This window comes from Drosophila suzukii, chromosome 2R, assembly GCF_043229965.1.
Source record: "Drosophila suzukii chromosome 2R, CBGP_Dsuzu_IsoJpt1.0, whole genome shotgun sequence".
Taxonomy (NCBI): domain Eukaryota; kingdom Metazoa; phylum Arthropoda; class Insecta; order Diptera; family Drosophilidae; genus Drosophila; species Drosophila suzukii.
In genome coordinates, this window is record NC_092081.1 from 2,024,837 (window position 1) to 2,045,344 (window position 20,508).

At 40.4% G+C, this 20,508-nt stretch overlaps 1 protein-coding gene across 4 annotated transcripts in view; it reads right to left on the reverse strand.

Annotated features, from left to right (window-relative positions):
* The window catches only part of EcR (Ecdysone receptor), a 96,113-nt gene that overhangs the window by 47,012 nt on the left and 28,593 nt on the right, over positions 1–20,508 (reverse strand). The window contains exons 1-2 of one of the 4 annotated variants that reach the window (XM_017087785.4): positions 9,027–9,867; positions 410–1,355 (exon numbers count right to left, since the gene is read on the reverse strand). The exons of 1 other annotated variant lie outside the window; for it this stretch is intronic. In XM_017087785.4, coding sequence (XP_016943274.2) covers positions 410–1,076 — 667 coding nt within the window. In that variant the 5' untranslated portion in view covers positions 1,077–1,355; positions 9,027–9,867. Of the gene's footprint in view, positions 1–409; positions 1,356–9,026; positions 9,868–20,508 lie in introns of those variants that run through there. 2 more of the 4 variants (XM_036814164.3, XM_065863504.2) reach the window with 2 other exon arrangements.

Here is a 20,508-nt window from a genome sequence, read left to right on the forward strand (position 1 = left end):
AATTGGTGTTTGGGGGCATGTTACCTTGCCGAAATAAACTTGCGCTGCGCTGGAATCACAAGAATCTGCATGCTTAGTCCCAACATTCTAGCTCTTTCATACGGACAGACGGACGTGGATAGATCGACTCGTCCGGTGATCCTGATCAAGAATATGTGGTCGGAAACGCTTCATTCTACCTGTTACATACTTTCCGACGAATCGTTTACTCTACCAGTAACGGGAACAAAAATTGGACCCTATAACTAAAATTCAACTAAAAACGCTATAATGAAAGGATTGCAGAGGTATAACGCTTAGTATTAACCGTTTATCATACAGGTAACGGAACATTTTATTTAAAGTTAGATTTAAAGTGGTTTTTGTTTAACTGAACTGTGAAGCGTTCTCTGTGACCTACAGGTCTTACCTGATGAAATGGAATTCGCCGATTCGCTTCGCGGGGTGTGCTGCATCCCCAGGCCTCCCACTCCGCCCACTCCGACTCCTCCGCCGCCTCCCGCAACTCCGATGAGGCCATTGGAGTTGCCATTCGTGTGGTGGAGAAGGCCCATGCCGATACCGCCCCCGCCTCCCAGGTTATGCTGCAGGAGGAGCGGAGTGGTGGGCGTCGAGGGGGTTGTAGAGTTGATGAGGCCATGGCCATTCTGCATCTGCTGCTGCTGCTGCATTCCGTTGAGCCCCCCATTGAGCATCCCGTGGCCATTGGTCAACGCACCGAGATTGGTGGCACCCGGCACATAGTGGCCATTGGTGGAGCTTCCATTCCCGTTCCCATTAATTGGGATGATGGTCGTCTGGGCTGGTAGGGTGCTGGAGCAGCCTTGCATGGCCAGCGTGATGACGCTTTGCTGCTGCTGCTGATTCAGGTCGTTGCCGCTGGAGCTGCCGTACGGACCGGTCTCGTTGCCGCAGAGCCAGAGCTCCTGGTCGCAGTAGTCGTGTGAGTCCAGCGACGAGGGCGACATGTTCACCCCCGAGGGCAGGACGAGCCCGTTCGAGGAGGAAGTGACCTCGGAGGAGGACTCCTCCGGGAGGCGCATGAAGCCGCCGTTGTTTGACCAGCGCCGCTTCATCCTCTGGTAGCCGATGGTCGCCGTTTTGGGGCCGTTTCTCAGATCACTACGCGTCGGCTGGGGACAAGGGGCTTGTCCCTGGCAGTTTGTCGGTATGTGGAGAACGCTTCCTCCTCCTAAGATCCTCTGTTGCTCGGTAGTGTGGTCCGAGAGTCTGCTTACTTCTGGCGGTGTTTTCTGGAGTTTTGTGGCTGATCTAGTATTTTTTGCGCACTTGCTTGCGTTCAAAATACATTTTCGAACCAATTCCTGCTCATTTAGTACTCGGAATAGTCAGTGCTGCAATAAAGAGCGGGTACAACCCATAAGGATGAGTCGAAAGTGTCCCAGGTAAACCCGTTCTCCGCTTGATTCGAGAGGTTCCTTCAACATTTTGTGGTCACACTGAAAACGAGACGGTTCAACGCACCTGGGCGGGGGCAAGCTCATGAAATTTTCATTTAATTTAATTGCAAATTTTCACTCTACCTTGAACACGGCGCTGAACTAAAGCAAAGCGACAAGAGAAGTGAGCTTACCCAGCCGAAAGGAATACCTAATTTTTGAATAGATCAACCCCAGGTCGGCCCGACACATGTTGCGTATCTTGCGCGGAAATCTCCAGCTCGTTTAGCGCGAACTCTTCTGCAGAGATTGCAAACATTTGATTGGACATCTCCAACTAAATTTATTGTCATATGTATATGAGTCGGTCCGAAAGCAGAATAAATATCTTTACTTTACTAAACAATGATTTGTTTTTTTTTCACTCGAGTTGCGATTTATGGACCCTGCGAGTCTTGAACACCTATTTGTCGCCAAAATGAATGGTCTTTCTGTACCTTGTACTCAAATTTCTACAGAATTTAGATCTGTTCTATGTTTTTTGTTCCAAGCATATCTATTATTTCAAACAGAGGTGGTTTTTACTTCCTAACTAATCAATTTTATTTCCCTTTTAGCGAACATTTTTTATGTGTTTTTATGTCTTGACAATCGTTTCTGTTCCATCACCTATGTCCAATGCGATTTTGTAGCTCAAAAATGTAGCCAAAGCAGTTGGGCAAGGAATTGAGGGGATCTAGACAGTTTTAGAAACTGTCTGTCCTAACATGCGCTTCCTAAACAGTTTACTACCCAAGGTAAAATTCGATTTTCAGATTTATTTCTTGAATGCAGGTTTTAGTGTTGTAATAAGAATAAAACAAGTTCTTCTATCCACGTACAGATTGTATACAAAATATTTAAATTACTAAAAGGATGATTGGATTTCCGTTTCAATCCAACACATTTAAGTAAAGTCCATTGTTAAGTTGGCTTTCTATTTATTATTGGGCAATCTTCTCATTACCGTCTTAACATAATCGTCTGATTTTAAGATCGGGTAATTGCTGACACTTAATTAGTGAACGTGTATTGATAAGCGAGGCAATTGACATAAATACTAAATGCAGCCGGCATAAACTACGTTGAAAATTGTTAAGCGATTAGTCATGGTCAGGTCAGTGGGAGATGTGGATTATAAAAATCTTGAAGAGTAAAACTTTTGCACTTCGATTAGCTTTGCAATGCAGGCCGATCATGACTCATTCTACGACTTAAAGGTGAATCATTATTTTGCGTACCGAATATCGACGGCTTCAAACCAAGTCTCTCCTTTCCCGAGCGCTCCTCTTTTATGGGCCACCTACCATTAAGAGACCGGGCGAGCAATAACGAGAGGGAAAGATTCAAGTGATAATAAAGCAAAAGTCTGTAACTTTTCGCCTCTTTGTGCTATAAAGCACCAAAAACAGGTTTCATGCCATCACGAAAGCTTAGCGCAAAATCGAAAAGAATCACGATCAGGCGCAAGAAGAAGAATAATCGCTAAGAAACAGCCAGAAGAAAAGGGAAGACTAGTCTAAGCTTGCTTGGGGGAGGGAATGGGAGGTGGGGTCGTGAGATTTTGGCCCGCATTAAGGAAAAAACCTGTCGCCCTCGCTGCCAACTTTGCTGCCGGCTGAATTCGTCGGGCAGCAACACAAAAACAATACAAACAGGTTGTTCTTTGGCGTTTTTGCTTTGTTGTCTACAAAAATATTTCTGAAAACATCAGAAAAGGCAGCCAGCGGAGCGCGTATTTATCGCATACACTATATGTACCTTATATACGGGCTGTATATGAGCGAGATGCGCTGCGGTACGTACATACAAGTGTAAGCGACATTTATGGCATTTTTGCTGTCTTACTGGTCGCTGCTAATGTTCTCTGCTGCGCTCCCCTTTTGTTTTGCCCAGTTTACACTTTCTGCGGGTTCCCTGTCTTCTGTTCTGCTCCCGGGGCTCAGGTTGGAGTACAAAAGCCGTGAAAAAAGTCGAAAAGCCAAACGCGCAAGCTCAGATGACTACCTTTCGCCAGCTCCCTTTCCGTCTATTCGTTTGTTCTTAAGTAGCAGTTCGGGAGGAAGTAAAACAACCCGGAAAATTCTTCTGCCGGCTGAAAAATTTGTCACGCCTCGAGTGATATAAAACCACATGGGGAGACGGAAATAGCATACACCAATTTTTAGAATCGTAGAACACATAATGGGAATTCCAACAGTCAACAGGTCGGGAGTTCTACAACTTCCCTCCCATGAGAGCTGAGCCACAAAATCGAGGTCTGATATTATCTGGATAGGATCTGCGCCTAATTAACTCCGAAGATCATCATGAAAATCCTAAATCGTTTGCATCTGATTAACATGACAGTATAGCAGCAACATGCAAAGATTGAATACACCTTGAACTTATTTGGAAACTTGAGTTAAAGTACTCATTCGATGATATTGCCTAGGGGATTATTAAGTCGCAAATAAATTAAGAAAGCGGAAGACATCTAGTATGTACTCTCTTCGATTCTATTGATTGAAGACTTAACCCAGTTAACCCCAAAAACTGACTGACCCCCGATTATACTACGGATATCCTGCTGGAACGTTTCCACTGCTAAAGTATGTCAATGACTGGCACGCGACATCCGATTGCCACGTCCTTCTCCTAGCCACCAACTGCCCCAAAACAGCGTTCTCGAATGCAATAAACTTTATTAACAGTGCGACAACGCCAACAATTGCTGTACACGCCACTGAAACCGATGGGTGGTGGGCATTTATGCCAGTGGCCATTCCTCCCACTCGTGTAGAGTGAAAACAATTAAATATCCGCTGCCGCCTTGTCCAGTAGGTACAATAGGCCCACAAACACAAATCCCCATCACACATCGCTTCGAGTACGAATACTTCTAGGAGCGGATCCTTTTAATTTCCTGCTGTTATTTTCCTGCAGAGCCAGCGCCGCGTGATTTCCATTTTTGTGACAATTCAGAAGGCAAAAGGGAGGGAACTATGCGGACGGTGGAAAACATGTGCGACACATTCCCACAAACTCTCCCGAGAAAGAAAAGAGAACCAAATTATAAAGAGCCCCTGAGCAACTAACCACTAACTAACTTTAATACTTTAACTTGTGTTTTGTGAAAAAATAGGGAAACTTTCACAGGGAACAAAAACGAGATCTAAAAAAAATGTATGGTTTTTTCTTGTGGTACTCGCACAGTTAATTCCACATTTCGCACAACGAATGCAAAACTTTAAGAAAACTCCGGAAGAGGTCTGGGCTAACAATTTAGACTGACGAGTATATCCATATCGCAATCAAACTGCTGAAAACCTAACGGTAGATTCTGTCCGAATCTCCACCTATCTTTCTCCCACTATCCACCACAAACAAATTTAACCCAAAACAGGTCAACGTTTGCTTTCCGCGAAATCAGTTGGCTGTAGGTTGGTACGACTGACTTTGTTCTGTCGGTGGTTTTCCCTTTTAGTTTGCTGATTCGGTTAAACAATTATGCCATTCAATTGACACATATCCAATATTTGGCTTAAGACCAAACCAAAAAAGCTCGCTTCAGTCGATGCAAGCGAATCAGCGACTCTAAAAAATATTTCTTGGAGGTAGTTACTTTTTAAAACATTAAAACTTTCATTGTAGCATAAGCTATTTTCCATAATTCGGCAATAACATGGAACCCAAGTTCTCAATAAAAGCCTCTTAAACTTTTCTCTTAAGTATACATTCAGCTGTTCTAATTCCCAGTCAGATCTGTTCCACATGCCGGATCTCCCAGAGTCCTTAGAACAATTAAGATGTTCTATTCAATTCCACAGACCACGTCTTTGCCCCCAAAATCAATTAGCAATAGAGTCGAAAAGCGATAGAAACTTTTTAATACAATGCCCGAAAAAGATTTATAGCATTTGGCAATGGCCCGTTTTCGGCTCTTTTCAACCGAAAATATGTTTCAGGGCATGCGTTTCAATTAATAGCCTATCAAATTAATAAATAAAAGGCTGCAAACGCTAATTCAGAGCCGTGGGTACTTTATAAGCACATAACAGTCAAACAGCCTTGAAGCGTCAGCAAACTATCTACAAATATAAAGTAAATATTAGCAGCCAAGAGGAAAAACCCCAAGCGACGCGTCACAGTTGGTTCCAAGTTTAGGACAACTGTTTGAGGTTGATTGGCCCGGCTTAAAAAATACGCTTCTATCATTTCCTTTTCCGGTTAAGCGGCATCTCTCTCTTACCACTCTGCGCCGTCTACGATTTGCATTTATAATCGATAATAACATTTGCATATGTGGATCTGACTGATTGCCTGACCTTTTCGGCAGCGAAGATATCACATTGAAGCGAATACCGAATGACAAGGCAGTGTGACAAAATGTCTACAGACAAAATCGAAGATCGAAGAGTACTAACGGTTCGATCGTGCGGGTCTAATCAAACATATTTTAAAAAAATTACACGAAACACTAAAAAAAGCGAAATTTGTTGTCATTTTTTGCCATTAGTCACAAGTTTTATAAGTTGTATGAAAAATGTCAGTGCCAAGGTTGTTAACATAAAAGTCTGCCAAAGCACTAGTCTTAAACTAGGTTATGTATGTGTTACACCTAAATTTTTGCGTTGCTCGGCTAATCAACTAAAGCAATGAAATCTTAGCATCTACCAAGAAAATTGTGATAAGTCTAAGAAAATCTTCGTCACCGACAACTGTCTGCGAAAGTGTTGCCATCTTGACTATTTTGCTAGCCTGTGAAAGTCTACAAGCGCGATGGGAGAGAAATCAACTCGTTCCAAGCTGAAATGCTATGTATATACACATAAGTATGCACGTATGCAGGCGACATGCTAATTTCACATACAAGCATTTGGTCCCAGAACCCGAGCGGACATGGAAGTCATCCAGAAAAAGTCCGACCAGATAAGATACTCAATGCAATTGCAACAAGAGCACATAAAAGGCACCTGTTTGCCATTCCATTTCCCGGCCGAAAACTGTCATCCAGGGTTGGGAAAATGGTGGTAGTGCTCTGTATCATGACCCACTGGTCGGGACCCTTCGATAAGGCCGCTCCTAGCCGACGTTACATTGCTTACCTTGCTGAATGGGAGTTTTTATGTAGTTGCATGTTTCACTTTGGAAAAAGTTATGACGTGCCGTGTGAAGTGTGATTGGGGTTGACGATTTTAAGTACTTACTAATAAATAAGATGGTCAAATTATCCAGGGCCATTTAAGTTTGTGTGTTTTCAGTCCTAGCAAAGCTATGCTGAGGTTATCAGAAAGGTAAACAACTCTACCATTAAAATATTTGAGTTATAAAATTAATGCTCTAAGATGGCAATATGTGGCGGGTACTCCAGTGTTTGTTCTTATCCAGCTACTCGTGTTACTCTAAAAAGTTACAGAAACGACCTAAACAACTTCCGAGTGTCATATAATGATATAAACTCGCCCATTAAGCCCAGAACCTCGAACAGAGACTGCAGCGAGGACCCAGTCAAAAAACATCGGCATGGCTCGCAAAACACTAAGTCCCATGTAAAGGCATACATGTGTCTATATATTTGCATAAAATCGCATTAAAATTTGCCATTTTGCCAACTTTAATGTACCATAAAACACAAACAACAGCGGCGAAGACGATGACGACGTCGACGCCAAAGGAAACCAGTAACTTTTTGTGTTGTTTGCTTAGTGTCCAGAAAGTGTAGCAAAGGAGAAAAAGCGAATAATTTAATGTGAAAAAGCGGTAGAGAAAGGGACGTGAAAGAGAAGAACAAAAAATAAGAACAAAATAATAATAAGTAGAAACTTTAACCACTCCCGCCCAGGAAACGAAGGCCAACGACGGGGGGCTGGGCGAATTAATTGTGGGAGAGTCTGACTAATGTTGGGGACCTTATTTTAGAGCTGATGCCACGATGTTACCTAATGCCCCATTAGGCGCCTAAAATTATTAAAACCCAAACACATCTGAGACATCAGAGGTCTTGCTTATTTTAGGCCTAAATTACGATGATAAAACTAAAGTGAATTCAAAACTAACTCAATAGTCACAAAAGTTGTTTGTAATATAAATATGCTTTCAAATGTATTTCTGAATGGTAACATTGTTAAAACTGAAAGGAAAATATCGTAAATTATTATTAATTTGTAAGAACTCTAACTTTCTAAAGAGAAAATCATTGAACTTGAAAATTATAATAAAAGACTAGAGTTTATACAGTCGGTTTTATACCCTGCCAGAGGGTATTATAATATTAGTCAGAGGTCCGACTGTCCGTTCGCCCGCTTCTACGCAAAGTAGTCTCTTAGTTTTCAAACTATCGTGCTAAAACATTCCCCAAAAGTTGTTATTCTGTTGCATGCGGAATCCGATTGTTTCCAAAGAAGGAATCTGATATATAATGGAAAAAAGTAAGACCTCGTTGTTTTTTTGATTTTCTGATTTGAATAATTTTTGGCATGAGGATGGGTATTGAAAATTTGAACAAAAAAAAAATCAGACCATTCATAAAAAAGTTATAACCAAGCAATAATTAATAATTATCAAGATCAATAGAGTCCGAGAGGTATGGAGATATAATCATACAGAAAATCGGGTGCATACGAAATTTCACACCCAGGTTTCACGTTATGTGGCGTGTCAGTAAACAGCCGATAGGAATGAACGATAGGTGGCGCTTTTTTGTTAGCCAAGTAACGGGTATCTGAAAGTCGAGGCCGTCGACTCTTGTTTTTTTTTTAAAAGCTAAAATATATCTTTAAAAAACTCAATGATGGATAAGAAAAAACATGAAAATAAAAGCGAATTTATAAATATTAAGACATTTTTATATTCGACTCCCTAGAAATAGGCCAGCCATTCGCTTTTTAAATTTTGAATGTAAATTAACCTTTTTTTAATTTTCCCCTCTGCAGTTACTTCTCATATTAATTTCTCAAACTCTATCATATTGTTCTTGAACATACTTCCGCCACTCAACAAAACCAATTTGATTTACACCGAATTAAACCTCATCAACAGAATATTTGCATAAATCGACTGCCAGAGCTAAATCAAAGCCCACTTGAATATTAACCTAAGAGTGTATTTATGGATATCCATGCCAATTACGCAGTCAAGTGCTTGCCTAGACCCATATAAATTCCCCTATAAAAATCGAACTACAGCGCCCCGAAAGATTTGTATTTATTTATGTTTACGCAGGCGAAATTATAATTTTCAGCGCTCACTCTTTAATTGGCCGTCCGTCACTTGTCATGACAATAATTAATGTGTTACCAATCGGACGGCCATCCCCGAACATGTGTACATTTATTTTTATTAAATGTACCCTTCTTTGCTTATGCCCTGTATATCTCGGTAATGTAGTTTTCATTTCGACTGCTAATTGATTTGGGTCACCTCGAGTGAGAGGTGGCAAGATAGCCAAAACAAACACATTAGGGGCGAAAAAATTCAGAGATGGTTTTTTTCGGAACGGCGAACTTGTTGCCCAATTCACATCTATCCCTAGCAGTTGACCACAAAATGTTGTTATGGAAAACGAGTCAGTTGGTTCTATTGGATTTTCAGGTGCCCAGAACTCACCATATGCATCAATATAGTGCGCTAGTTCTGCTACTAATCCACAAGTATCCATGGGGTCACTGTGTTCTTGAATGGAAGATATTCCTGTTGGCAAAGCACTATTCGGAATTTCGGTAAATATCTTTTCACTATATTTGTATAAAAGGGATTCTTAACACAAATCCCTTATTCTCACTCGCGCACTATATTTGAGATTATATTGGGATGCGGAAAATGTCTACGACACTCCACAGACGACGACTAGACTAATGTCTAAGTGTCTGTGCGCCGCTTTGTTGATGTTTGGTTTCGAGTTCTGTGTTTTGTTTGTTCCTGCTTTCACCGTTGAATTGCTTCGGGAATCTCTCCTATTTACATTTCGGTCCCGTCGAATTCCTTTATCCGCGATTTGCACTATGCAGCCGCTGTATAATATCTATATAAATATGAATACATGCTCTTGATTTGCGTTATTTAAAGAACTATTTCCTCCCCTTTCTTCACTACACACATATGTATTTTTCTACTTTCTGAGGTTCAGATACAATGCATTTGCACTTTATTTTATATCTGCCGATGAATTGCACTTGTTTTTTTGTTGTTTTTGAGGAAGGCTGGTATTATTTGGGACTTTTCTAATCATTTTTTATAAATAGAAGGGTATAGGCAATTTGAACAATTAATTTATTTGGTTGCAACATTTTGGGTTTTGTTTAAAACGTTCGGTATTTGGGGAAACCGTATTGGTAGGTATTGTGTTTCGAGTTGTGTTTCCTATTGTATTGTGTATTTAGGCGATCGCGTTTGGGCGTCGGACTTGCGAGAAAGCAACCGTTAACAACAAAGTCCAAAAAAATACTAAATCAATGAGCGAGACGAACAGAATGTTAAACGTAAACTCTCCCAGTGGCAAACCACCTCCAAATCGTCGGCGTCGCTCAGTCGCGAACGAACTCACCACACACTCTCACTCGCACCGCACGCATACCAGCGCGCGGAGAGAGGGCCAGCCGCAAAAGAGCGAGAGTCAAAAGCGTAATCGGCGCTAAAGTTGAATGTGAAGCGAGGGCAGCACTCACTCATAAAGGCACGGCACTCTGAGCGAGCGGCTTGAATGAAAAATGCCGATGCAATCCCAAGATACTCTTTGTTCTCTCCCCATGTCTCTCTCTCTGTGTCCGTGAGTATTTATATCTGTGAGTTGTGTGCCAGCCTGTATGCGTGAGCAGCCCACATTGCTCGAGTATGTGAGTGCCATCATCGCTTTCCTTTCGCCCTGCCTTTATTTTCGGTTTCCTTCACTTATTTACTGTGTTTTCTTTCGTTGATTTTTGTTCGTCACTACATTCGGGTGCACAAGTGCAAATTCACACGTACATTCGAAATATACTCGCACAGTGGGACAAAAGGGTCTTGATGTGAGTTTGAAAAATTTCCAACCGGAAAACATGCTGGATGCATTATCACAAAAGAATACCAACGATCTCAGTTTCTTGACCAAAAAAGTGATTTAATCGAATGCATTTTTGGTTGTATTATTAGGAAAGTAAGTGAAGAATAACTCTAGTCGAAAATCACTCATTATTCTCTGAGTTCCAAGTCGATTGTTTGGTTCAAATTTTTGGGGGCAGCAAGTGTAATTTCAAAGAGAGTTTCAGCTTACTAACGTGCTATTTCGTAAGCAAGTCAGTTTTGGTTATTTCGTGTTAAGAAATACTTGCATACATACTTTTAGAGAAGTGTTATGTACATTAAACATACACAAATTTACACATAGTACTTACAAAAATATCTAATCTTGAACTTGATCAATTGTTGATACTTACAGATCTAAAAAAAATAGAATATGTAAATGTGCAGGTGACCAAATATACAGTGTCGCATCAAAAGAATGAGTAATAGACCCTTATAGTGTCAGAGAACCTTACAGAGTCCTCCGAAGGCCTTAACGAATTGTACACCTTCCGATTCGTTGCAAGGGGAAGCCAACTGAAGTCGGGTATAATATAGAAACTGCTGGACGTAATTGATGGAAACGAAAAAAGATCACCAGGGCAAACCGAACGGAGATCAATCTACCGCAAACCATGCATAAGGCACAAAAGTATCTATGAGTACGTACACACGCAATACCCCCGTCTGTTGGGCGATGTACATATACTCGTAAATTGCACATTTCGAATACATTGTGGTTAAAAAGTAAGCGCCAAGCGAACCGAGATACTCAGATACAGATACGTACACATTGCTGCAAATAATTGTTTACCCCATCCCTCCCCACCTGCCCACTGCCCCCGCCGCTCAACCGACCCATCGGTACGTGTTATTGTACATATGTCCCTGTGTGCGTTGAGTTGACGATGGGCAAGTTCAAGTGTAGAATGCAATAGAGAATTGCATTGGACAGAGCGAGAGAGGAAAACCCAAAAGAGAGCTGGGAGTCCCTCTCTCGCTCTCTACGCATACGCATAGAAAAACCGGCAAAATGCTAGCGAAATAGTGCAGGGGTATGGGTTGGTGGGGGCGGTGAGGGGGATGGTCGTGAGCATGTGGTGAATTTCGCCCTGTTTGGGGTTGGCTAGACACATTGAACCACAAAAGTTCAAGATGAAAACACAAAATATCAACAATGACAGCTGAGTAGTGGAAACGACATGGTTGAAGGTGTGTGGCTCGGGAGCTACAGAAGGGGTCTCTCTCCGCTTGCCTCTCTATTTGTTTGGGTGTGGGGGCCACTAATACAAACACAGCTGCCATCTATTACTGCGTCTATGATGGCTTTTCTGCTCTTCGCTTTACTCCCCAGATTCTTCGCCACCCCTCCTGTTCTTACCGCCACTCTCTTACACCCCCTCCCTTCTTGCCAGTCTGCCCAACGACTCTCAGTTCAGTAGTACACTGGAGCAATTATTTAGAGTATGAGTGCAACGTGTTTCGCTATACATATACATATGTATCTGAGGATCTGAATGTGTGCGACAGAGAGTTTGTCTAGCTGCGGGGGTGATGGAAGGGCCGACCGATGTCATGTGTATGCCGTTTGTTGGGGTAGTTCGCCGGCAAATAAAAGAATTAGAAAAGAGGCAGCTATATGTAATATAAAATTGCATGGGTCGCAAGGAACAAGCCATTGCCTTCACTGAAAGATTAATAAAAGTTAAAGTTAACTATGATGAATAATAAGCTGTCATTTATTTAGATATAAATAAAGTGATTAGATATTTCGTAGGTTAAAATCAGTCATTTAAGGGAGGGCACAACACGTATTTTATGAGTTCTGCTTTAAGTTATTTTTCAACTTTGATCCAAAAAAAAAAAAACTTATTCACGTGTGTTCGATAAGTACATTTTCATCAATAGTCAACAACTGTAATACAAAACAATTTTCCAGAAATTATCCAAGATTCTTCCATACATCCAATTCCAATTAGTTAGCTCTAGATCGGAGCTAGTTCATTCCAATTTGTCTTATCCCATGGGATAACACCATTTAAGCCGAAACCAACAGTTGTTGCAGCGCACAGATACATAATGTATCTGTGCACCACTCTCCAAGCCTCTGGTCTATGTGTGCGTGTATCTGTGTGCAACTGGCGAGCGAGATAGCTGGCTAGAAAAAGAAGAAACAACAAAGGAGAAAAACTTGTCTACATGCCTGTCGCACAAGCTGCAAAATTTATGCGAAGGCACACAAATCCACTGAACGAGAGACCGACAACGCAGCCGATGGTTGTTGTTGTCGGTGCCTGGTGTTTTTGATTTCTTGCCCATAGACAGGCTGCACCAATCTGCTCCACAACACTTCGCCTCCTCACCACCAGGCTGAACTTTTAAGATGCATACACGACGACACAGAGGCACCGAGAAAAATACGTTCAGATTAAGTCAAACTGCAAAAAACCGGCCAGCAAGCTAAGGAACATTTGACGAACGTTCAAAAAATGTGATTTTGATGACCAATAAAGGTTATATTAAAAAATTAAATATGATAGTTCTGTCAATCGTAGCTTAAAAGCATTAAACAAAAAGAGAAAACGTTAGTAGAGGGCCTTGACTATCAGACACCAATTACTCTGTTTACGAGATTTTTCTAACACGCCACATAACGTGAAACCTAGGTGGCGCTAGTGAAATTTCGTAAGCAGCCCAATTTCTGTGTGAATATATCTCCATCCCTCTCGCACTCTTTTGAGCTTGCTAATTATTAATTATTGTTTGGTTATAACTTTTTTATGAACGGATGAATTATTGTTGGAATTAATAATGTGAACAAAGTACCATTTAAATTTTTACAAAATATTAATGTGGAATGTGAGCGCTAGACGGGTTTTAGAGGTATGGGCGATTGTGGGCGTATCACCCCGCTGAAACAAACTTGCACTGCGCAGGAAGCCCAGTAGCCTACATGTCAAATCCCTACATTCTAGCTTTTATAGTTTCCGAGATCTCAGCGTTCATACGGACGGACGGACAGACGGACTTAGCTAGATCGATTCGGCTAGTGATCCTGATCAAGAATATATGTACTTTATGGGGTCGGAAACACTTCCTTCTACCTCTTAGATACTTTCAGACGAAAGTAGTATACCCTTCTACTCCACGAGTAACGGGTATAACAATACGTTTAGTTGACTAGCTTCGAAGTTGATGTTTTTCACCGTGCACGGACATAATAGTATTTTGTTGGATTTTCTTTGCCAGTCTGGTTTGCCTTGCTTAGCTTGGCTTGGTTTGCTTCGGATCGGATCGGATCGGTTCGTTTTGCCTGTTGGTATGATTTTGACTTTGAATCGGCTGCCACAAGGAGAGGGAGGGCGGGCAAAGGTAGGAGGCAAAGTCAGGTTTAATGTCGTTCAGTGGCGCGGCGGCGTTTTGCAGTTGAGGTAGTCAAAGCCACGAGAAAAAGATAGGCGGCAGCTAGCAGCGAGTGGGTGAAACTGTCTGACGGCAGTTGGGCAAACGACGACATTAAAAGTGGGCTGAGTCTACTCGTGAAAAGGAACACAAGACACCGCGCGACTGTGTGCAAATAGACAAATGTTGGTGGTTGTTTTCCGATAAGCGTCTATGAATGGGTGATGGAAGTAGTTGGTGGACCGCAGGAGGGCTGTAGTTGTCCGGCCGGAGCGCATGTACTGCTCTATCTTTAGGTATGTATGTATATGGAGCTACCGCAAATGGGTAGTGAGAAGGTCGTGTCCAGGCACAGTGGGCCAAATTGAGAGTAATGCTGTAGCTCACGGTGCCCACCCCTTTATTTCGCGAAAAAATTATCCGTGATAGACCGCATTGTCTTGGGAATTTACATAAAGAAATAACTAAGCGGTCAATGCTAATCGAATTTCAAAGTTTCGTGTTTTGTAACAAAAATAAAGTAGTCTTCTACGATTTGCTAAAAAAAGACAAAGGCTTTATTTTTTTGTTGTTAAAATAATATTAATTCTAACACATTCAAAAAGACAGCACATATTTTGTAAGGCGGCTACTCCCCAGCCGCGGTGAGAAGCGGTTTCTTAAGAATTCGTGAATGAAAAGCAAATAACTCAAGAAATCGTTGTCTAAAGCCTACACCCAGAAAAATGATGAAACAAAACTTTAGGTCATGCATGACATAAAAAATTTAAAATGGACTAAAAGTTCGTTTTTAAGTCATGCACTGCCTGAAAATGTCAAATGTTGTACGTTTTGGCCTACTTTTTTGGTTACGAATGGCCTAAATTTGAGCATTTATTTCCAGCGGCCCAATAGATAAAATTTTCTAATTGTTTGCTTTTACACTTTAACCGCTTTTCTCCCAACCCATTTATATATATATATATATTACATAGAAGTTGCTTTCGCACACTCTCCTCGTGCGCTTCGTCGATTATCTAAGAAATATAACATTTATAATACTGCCTAATCACCCCAAAAAACGAGTATTAATATCTTCAAATCAATTTTTGTATGCTTGCGGATTTTGTATATTTTATACCTAAGACGATTTAATTAAATATAGAAATATTTTATATATTAAAATATACATGTTCACTAGCATTCCAAAGGTTGCCATGACTTAATTTGAAAACATATAGGAGAAGATAAGCTAATAAATCGGTTTTCTTGCAGTGGACAATAGATTGCACTAAAAAGTTCCTAAGAAATCTATGTCTATTGAGGATAATTTGTCGATAATTTCGAGGGCTAGCAACCTTTTTCTCCTTAAGAATAGTACTCAGATCAGCGAAGAGTCACTAGTCACTAGTCAAAAAATAGTATTATTTTTAGTGTGATAAAAGATTACAAAGTTCACCCCCAAGCATGTAGCATGGTCTTAGTGTCAAACAGTGGTGTTTGTTGACAAACGGAAAACAAATCAATTAAAAAAAACTAGTCTAGGTATACAGTAAAAACATCGGTTAAACATTCCATATATTTATACCCGTTACTCGTAGAGTAAAAGGGTATAGTAGATTCGTCGGAAAGTATGTAACAGGCAGAAGGAAGCGTTTCCGACCCCATAAAGTATATATATTCTTGATCAGGATCACTAGCCGAGTCGATCTAGCCATGTCCGTCTGTCCGTCTGTCTGTCCGTCCGGATGAACGCTGAGATCTCGGAAACTATGAGAGCTAGGCTATTGAGATTTGGCGTGCAGATTCCTGAGCTTCTTTCGCAGTGCAAGTTTGTTTCAGTAGTGCCACGCCCACTCTAACGCCCACAAACCGCCCAAAACTGTGGCTCCTACAGTTTTGATGCTAGAAAAAAAATTTTAACTGAAATGTAATGTTCTCAACAATACCTATCGATTGACCCAAAAAAAGTTTGCCACGCCCACTTTAACGCCCACAAACCGCGAAAACCTGTGACGCCCACAATTTTCGTGCTAGATAAAAAATTTTAACCGAAATGTATTGGTCTCGTCAATACCTACACGCCCACTCTAACGCCCATAACGTTTAAATCTTTATACCGACGGTAGGTGGCGCATTTTAATCTCGCTTTGCTGCTTGCATATCTTCATTTAGCTAAGTAACGGGTATCTGATAGTCGAGGTACTCGACTATCGCGTTCTTCCTCGTTTTATCTGCACTGACTCCTGCAGGCTTTTTTGGTGATTTCCTTACATTTTTAATTTCTAGTTTCCACACCGATTTTGCACGAACACCGCCAAAGATCAAATTTCTAATTCTTTGGGCCGCGACTATCGGCGTTCATCGAAATTCACTCGCTTAATCTGGTATTTTTTCTGGTATTTCCTTAGCTTATCTGAGTACCGCGCTGGAAAGCAAACCCGACGAAAAGCGATACCCGCGAATTTGCCTCTCGCTCACTCCTATGGCTAGCTCGCGGTTTTCGTCGATGTGAGTACTAGGCTTTAGACGCTAAAGTCACTAAATAAAACACACAATTTTTCTAGTAATCGGCCATGTAAAGGCAGATCCACCTGATTTTTATTTATATAAATCGAGTCTTCCGTTCGCCAGGTATAATAGTTTTAGTGTAAACTATCTTACGTAGATATTTGGGGAAAGAGTGGTAATATTGTCGAAATAGGTATGAGGATAAATCTTGGAAACGATGTGCTTTGATCTCAAGGTGGTACTACTTAATGGGGTTGGAAACACTTCCTTCTACTTTCCGACGAATCTAGTATACCCTTTTATTCTATGGGTGTCGAGTATAAAAATAATCACAGAAATGTCAAGATAATGTTACGTTTCAATTTACAAGCTTATGCGTTTTGCCGAAAACGAAATACACCGATTTTTAATTCTATTAGCGTGCTTAGACTACAAGCATCTTTGTTGAATATTCATAAGTCATGCGAAGCACTTACACTACAGGTGCGCATTTTTCTATGAAGTCAATTGTTTTATTTCATAGAAAACTGAAGTTAAAGTCAATCGTTGGAATGCATTCATATTTTTACAACTACATTTTCAACGATTCGTTAATCACTCGAAAAACGTTGTGTCTTCTTCTATTCCCAGGGTCTCTATGGAAAAAAAAGCGAACATTCTACTTATTGTATAATGCTGGGTTCTGAACGTTTCCGATAGCTTTACAACTGAGATTAGTTTGCGTAAAAACGGACAGACGAAAAGACGGACAGGTGGACATTTCTAATAAGCCCCTTTGCTCTACGAGTTTATACCAAACATAAAGCAAGCCGTATAAAATTGAAAATGGCCTAGAATTTATTTAAATTCCTTAACTTTGCAATGGATTATCGTATTGCAATGCTTTTGCTAACAATCGACGAGCATTTCGATTTATAAAATCTGCAAGGGTTGAAAACATCGGCTTGCTGAAATGGCTATCGATTTTTCAGTGTATAATTACTTTAAGATTCAAGTAATTAATAAAACCTTTCATTTATAAAGACAAAATTTGAAAAACCCTAAGCACTTCACTCTTGCCATTTCCTTAACTAGGTCAGTGTCTGTGTCAGGGTCAGTGTCTGGCCAAGAATTTGACGAAGCATTTTGAAGTGCAGATAAGGTTTGGGACTCGGAGTATCTTTGAAAAAGAGGATTTGGCTTAGGTATTATTTTGGCTCAAAATCGCATCACGGGGTAGGAAAATAATTACAATTGTGTAATATTTCCAAAAAGCTACACCCCCACCCCTAACCTTTGGCTTCAGATTTGCCCCTGTCCAGACGTCAGTCAATCTAAGTCTGGGCTCTAGGAGCACATAAATCTTTATTACGCGCCGCAGTTTGTGTCGAGCATCGGCAATAAACATGAGTGCAAAATGCGAAAAAAATTAAAAAAATTGCGAAGCTTGACGGACTGCTTAGAAAAATAAAAAATAAATTAAATATAAGGCAAAAAAACGTTCTTTGAAAAGCAGAAAATAAAATTTTTAGATTAGACAAATTTGTTATTTTGTACCTTTGCTGTTTAGCAAACGCCCATGCATAAGCAAAGCGTACTTTTAGATGGTTGAATTACGAATTATGCTGTCTGCGATATTTTTATATTTATTGTTGTTTTCGTTGACGTGACATTATGATATTTATGAGACAATTTGAGGCGTTCATGCCTATGTGAATGTGTGGCATCCTCCAGGGCGCCAACGAATCTGATCGTAATGCCAACAGAAAGCTAGTCCCCCAGATTGCATACTAAGCATTCAGGGTGGGCGTGCCCTTGTCTCAGTTATCGATAACTATTTCCTGGACAGCCAAATCGAAACGCAGTACGGCCAAAACAAAATCTCATCAGCATTCAGAGGGGCTGGGGGAACTGAACACTTGTTGCTGCGGCACGTTCCAGCTAATTTTAGTAGTCTTTCTGTCGTAGCTGTAGGTGGTGTAGGGTGGTGTAGGGTGGTGTAAGTGCAACATGCGCTACAGAACATTTCCCGGGGTTGGGCCCTAATGCACCATTAAGCAGCAGACAACGTTGGCCGATGAAAAGCTTCTGGTTACAGAAATAGCCACGCACTTGCCATAACACCGTCTGCGTCGCACTCGGCTGGTGTCCCTATGCTCCTACCACCCCTACCAGCATTCCATCCTTCGAACTAAGGCCAACTTGTGTAAATTATTTTTAAATTGCACATATTTAATCAAGTGTGAAGTCTGCTGTGTTGCTGTCGCAGAACTTTGTATGTATGCATGTCAAACAATTAATTAGTAAGGAATTCTCTCTGTTTCGTTCTTTTGTTCATTTTATTGTCTTGTTCAAAAGTTTTTTTTGCCTTGAACTTTAGTTTTTTGGGAAGGATTTTCTGAAGTAGATCATTTGTGTGTTGAGCTACATTTCAAGGAACTCATTCAGGGTATTTCCTAAACTGTTGAATTGTTGAAAATTCAACAGAAAATTTCAGCAATTAAGGGAACGACCCTAAAAGTTCCCTGCTGAATTTTCAATTTTAAGATGTCGGCTTTTTGTCAGATTGTCAAATTGCCAGGCTGTGTTTACCAAAGATTACGTTTAAAATTAAGGAAAACGCCGAGAATAAGCCAGAAAACTAAACTATTAGAACTGCTAACAGGCAGCATCCTATCAGATATCCTTTACTTGCATATTTTATACGATTGCAGTTCCTCCATGTTTACAAGTGACCAGAGTTACCCTCTAACTTTGAGTCGAGAACAGCGACAACTCTGATTTTCAGCAATTAAACAAAATTGACTTTGCTGTTAACTTTGTATGGAACAGCTGATTAGCAGCTGATCAAAATTCAACAACTCAGCAATTTAACAGTTTAGGGAATATCTAGATTATCAGTTTCCAGTTTTAAAAGTTTTCAATGGCTTACGATTAATTCATTCTAACATGAAAATGTATGTTCATTTGTTCTTTACCAAAAAGGCTTTTTATATTAGCTTTGCAACTGCAGCTTTTACAACGCTTAAACAATGAACGCAATTTCTTTCAAATGCCAGCGATTTGTATTCAGCAACTAATTTAAGCATTCAGATGTCGCCCTAGCACTCTTGAAATCCATATGGGCCGTTCTTTTACAAACCGTACACTTATTTCAGTCACATTTTTGATATATCTGAAACTTTTTTAAGTGTGATGTTCGGTTTCAGCGGATTAAGTACAAAAAAAAAATAAGTGAATCGGATAACCACAGCGGGAGAAATAGACTTTCAAGCAAAGGAACTTTTTACAATTGGGCGTTTTTAACTAACTTAAATAATAGTATTCGTAAAATTTGTTTTTGTAAATCTAAATATGAAAGAATATTTTTGGCGAAATCCGTTCATTGTAAAAGAACGGCCCATATACACATTCACAAGTAGGTGTTTTATGTGAATAATCGATCGCCCACCGAAAGTTCATTGTACGCGTCGCGACGCAATTGCTGCGGTTCTTACTCATTTTGGCTTCTCGCTTAGCGCCGAGTTTTACCTAATTAAGTCAACAAAGTGGGAAACCCCAGACACGCACACGTACATATGTATACAGTACATGCATGATACCGCCAAAATTATAAGCTCTGAAAAAATTAGTTGGAAAAATGTTCGCAATAAAATGCACTAGTCGAATTATTTTGTAGACATATTTTGTAGTCATTGACGGATAGTTAGCCTAGTCTTTCTAGTATAGACCAATTTTAACTTTAAACGCTAACGTCTAACTTTGAAATGTTCAAAAATGTGTGTCGGTATATCAGAAATTACCTTTGAAAAAGATAGCACCATTCTGTTTATTTAAGAGTATTAAAATTATCAGTAACTCACTTCTGAAAGTACTATATCAAATTATATGCAATTATGGAGCCTCCCATTACAATAACAAAATTAAGTTTAATTTCATACACACCCTGTTCATAAAATTATTCTCAATTTGTGACGTTTCGTATGTCTGCCATGGGGGTGAACTAGGAGCTACACTCAGAGAAAAAATTAAGTACTATCAGTGTCAAATCTTCGCCAAGCAGTGAAATTCCCAGTCTCGAGAACAAATTACCGCTTTCAAGTACGCATTTTTAAGAAAGAAAATACTCCATTTCAGTACGTTTTTCGAACCTTTCAGTCTAGTACGATTTATTCTTAAA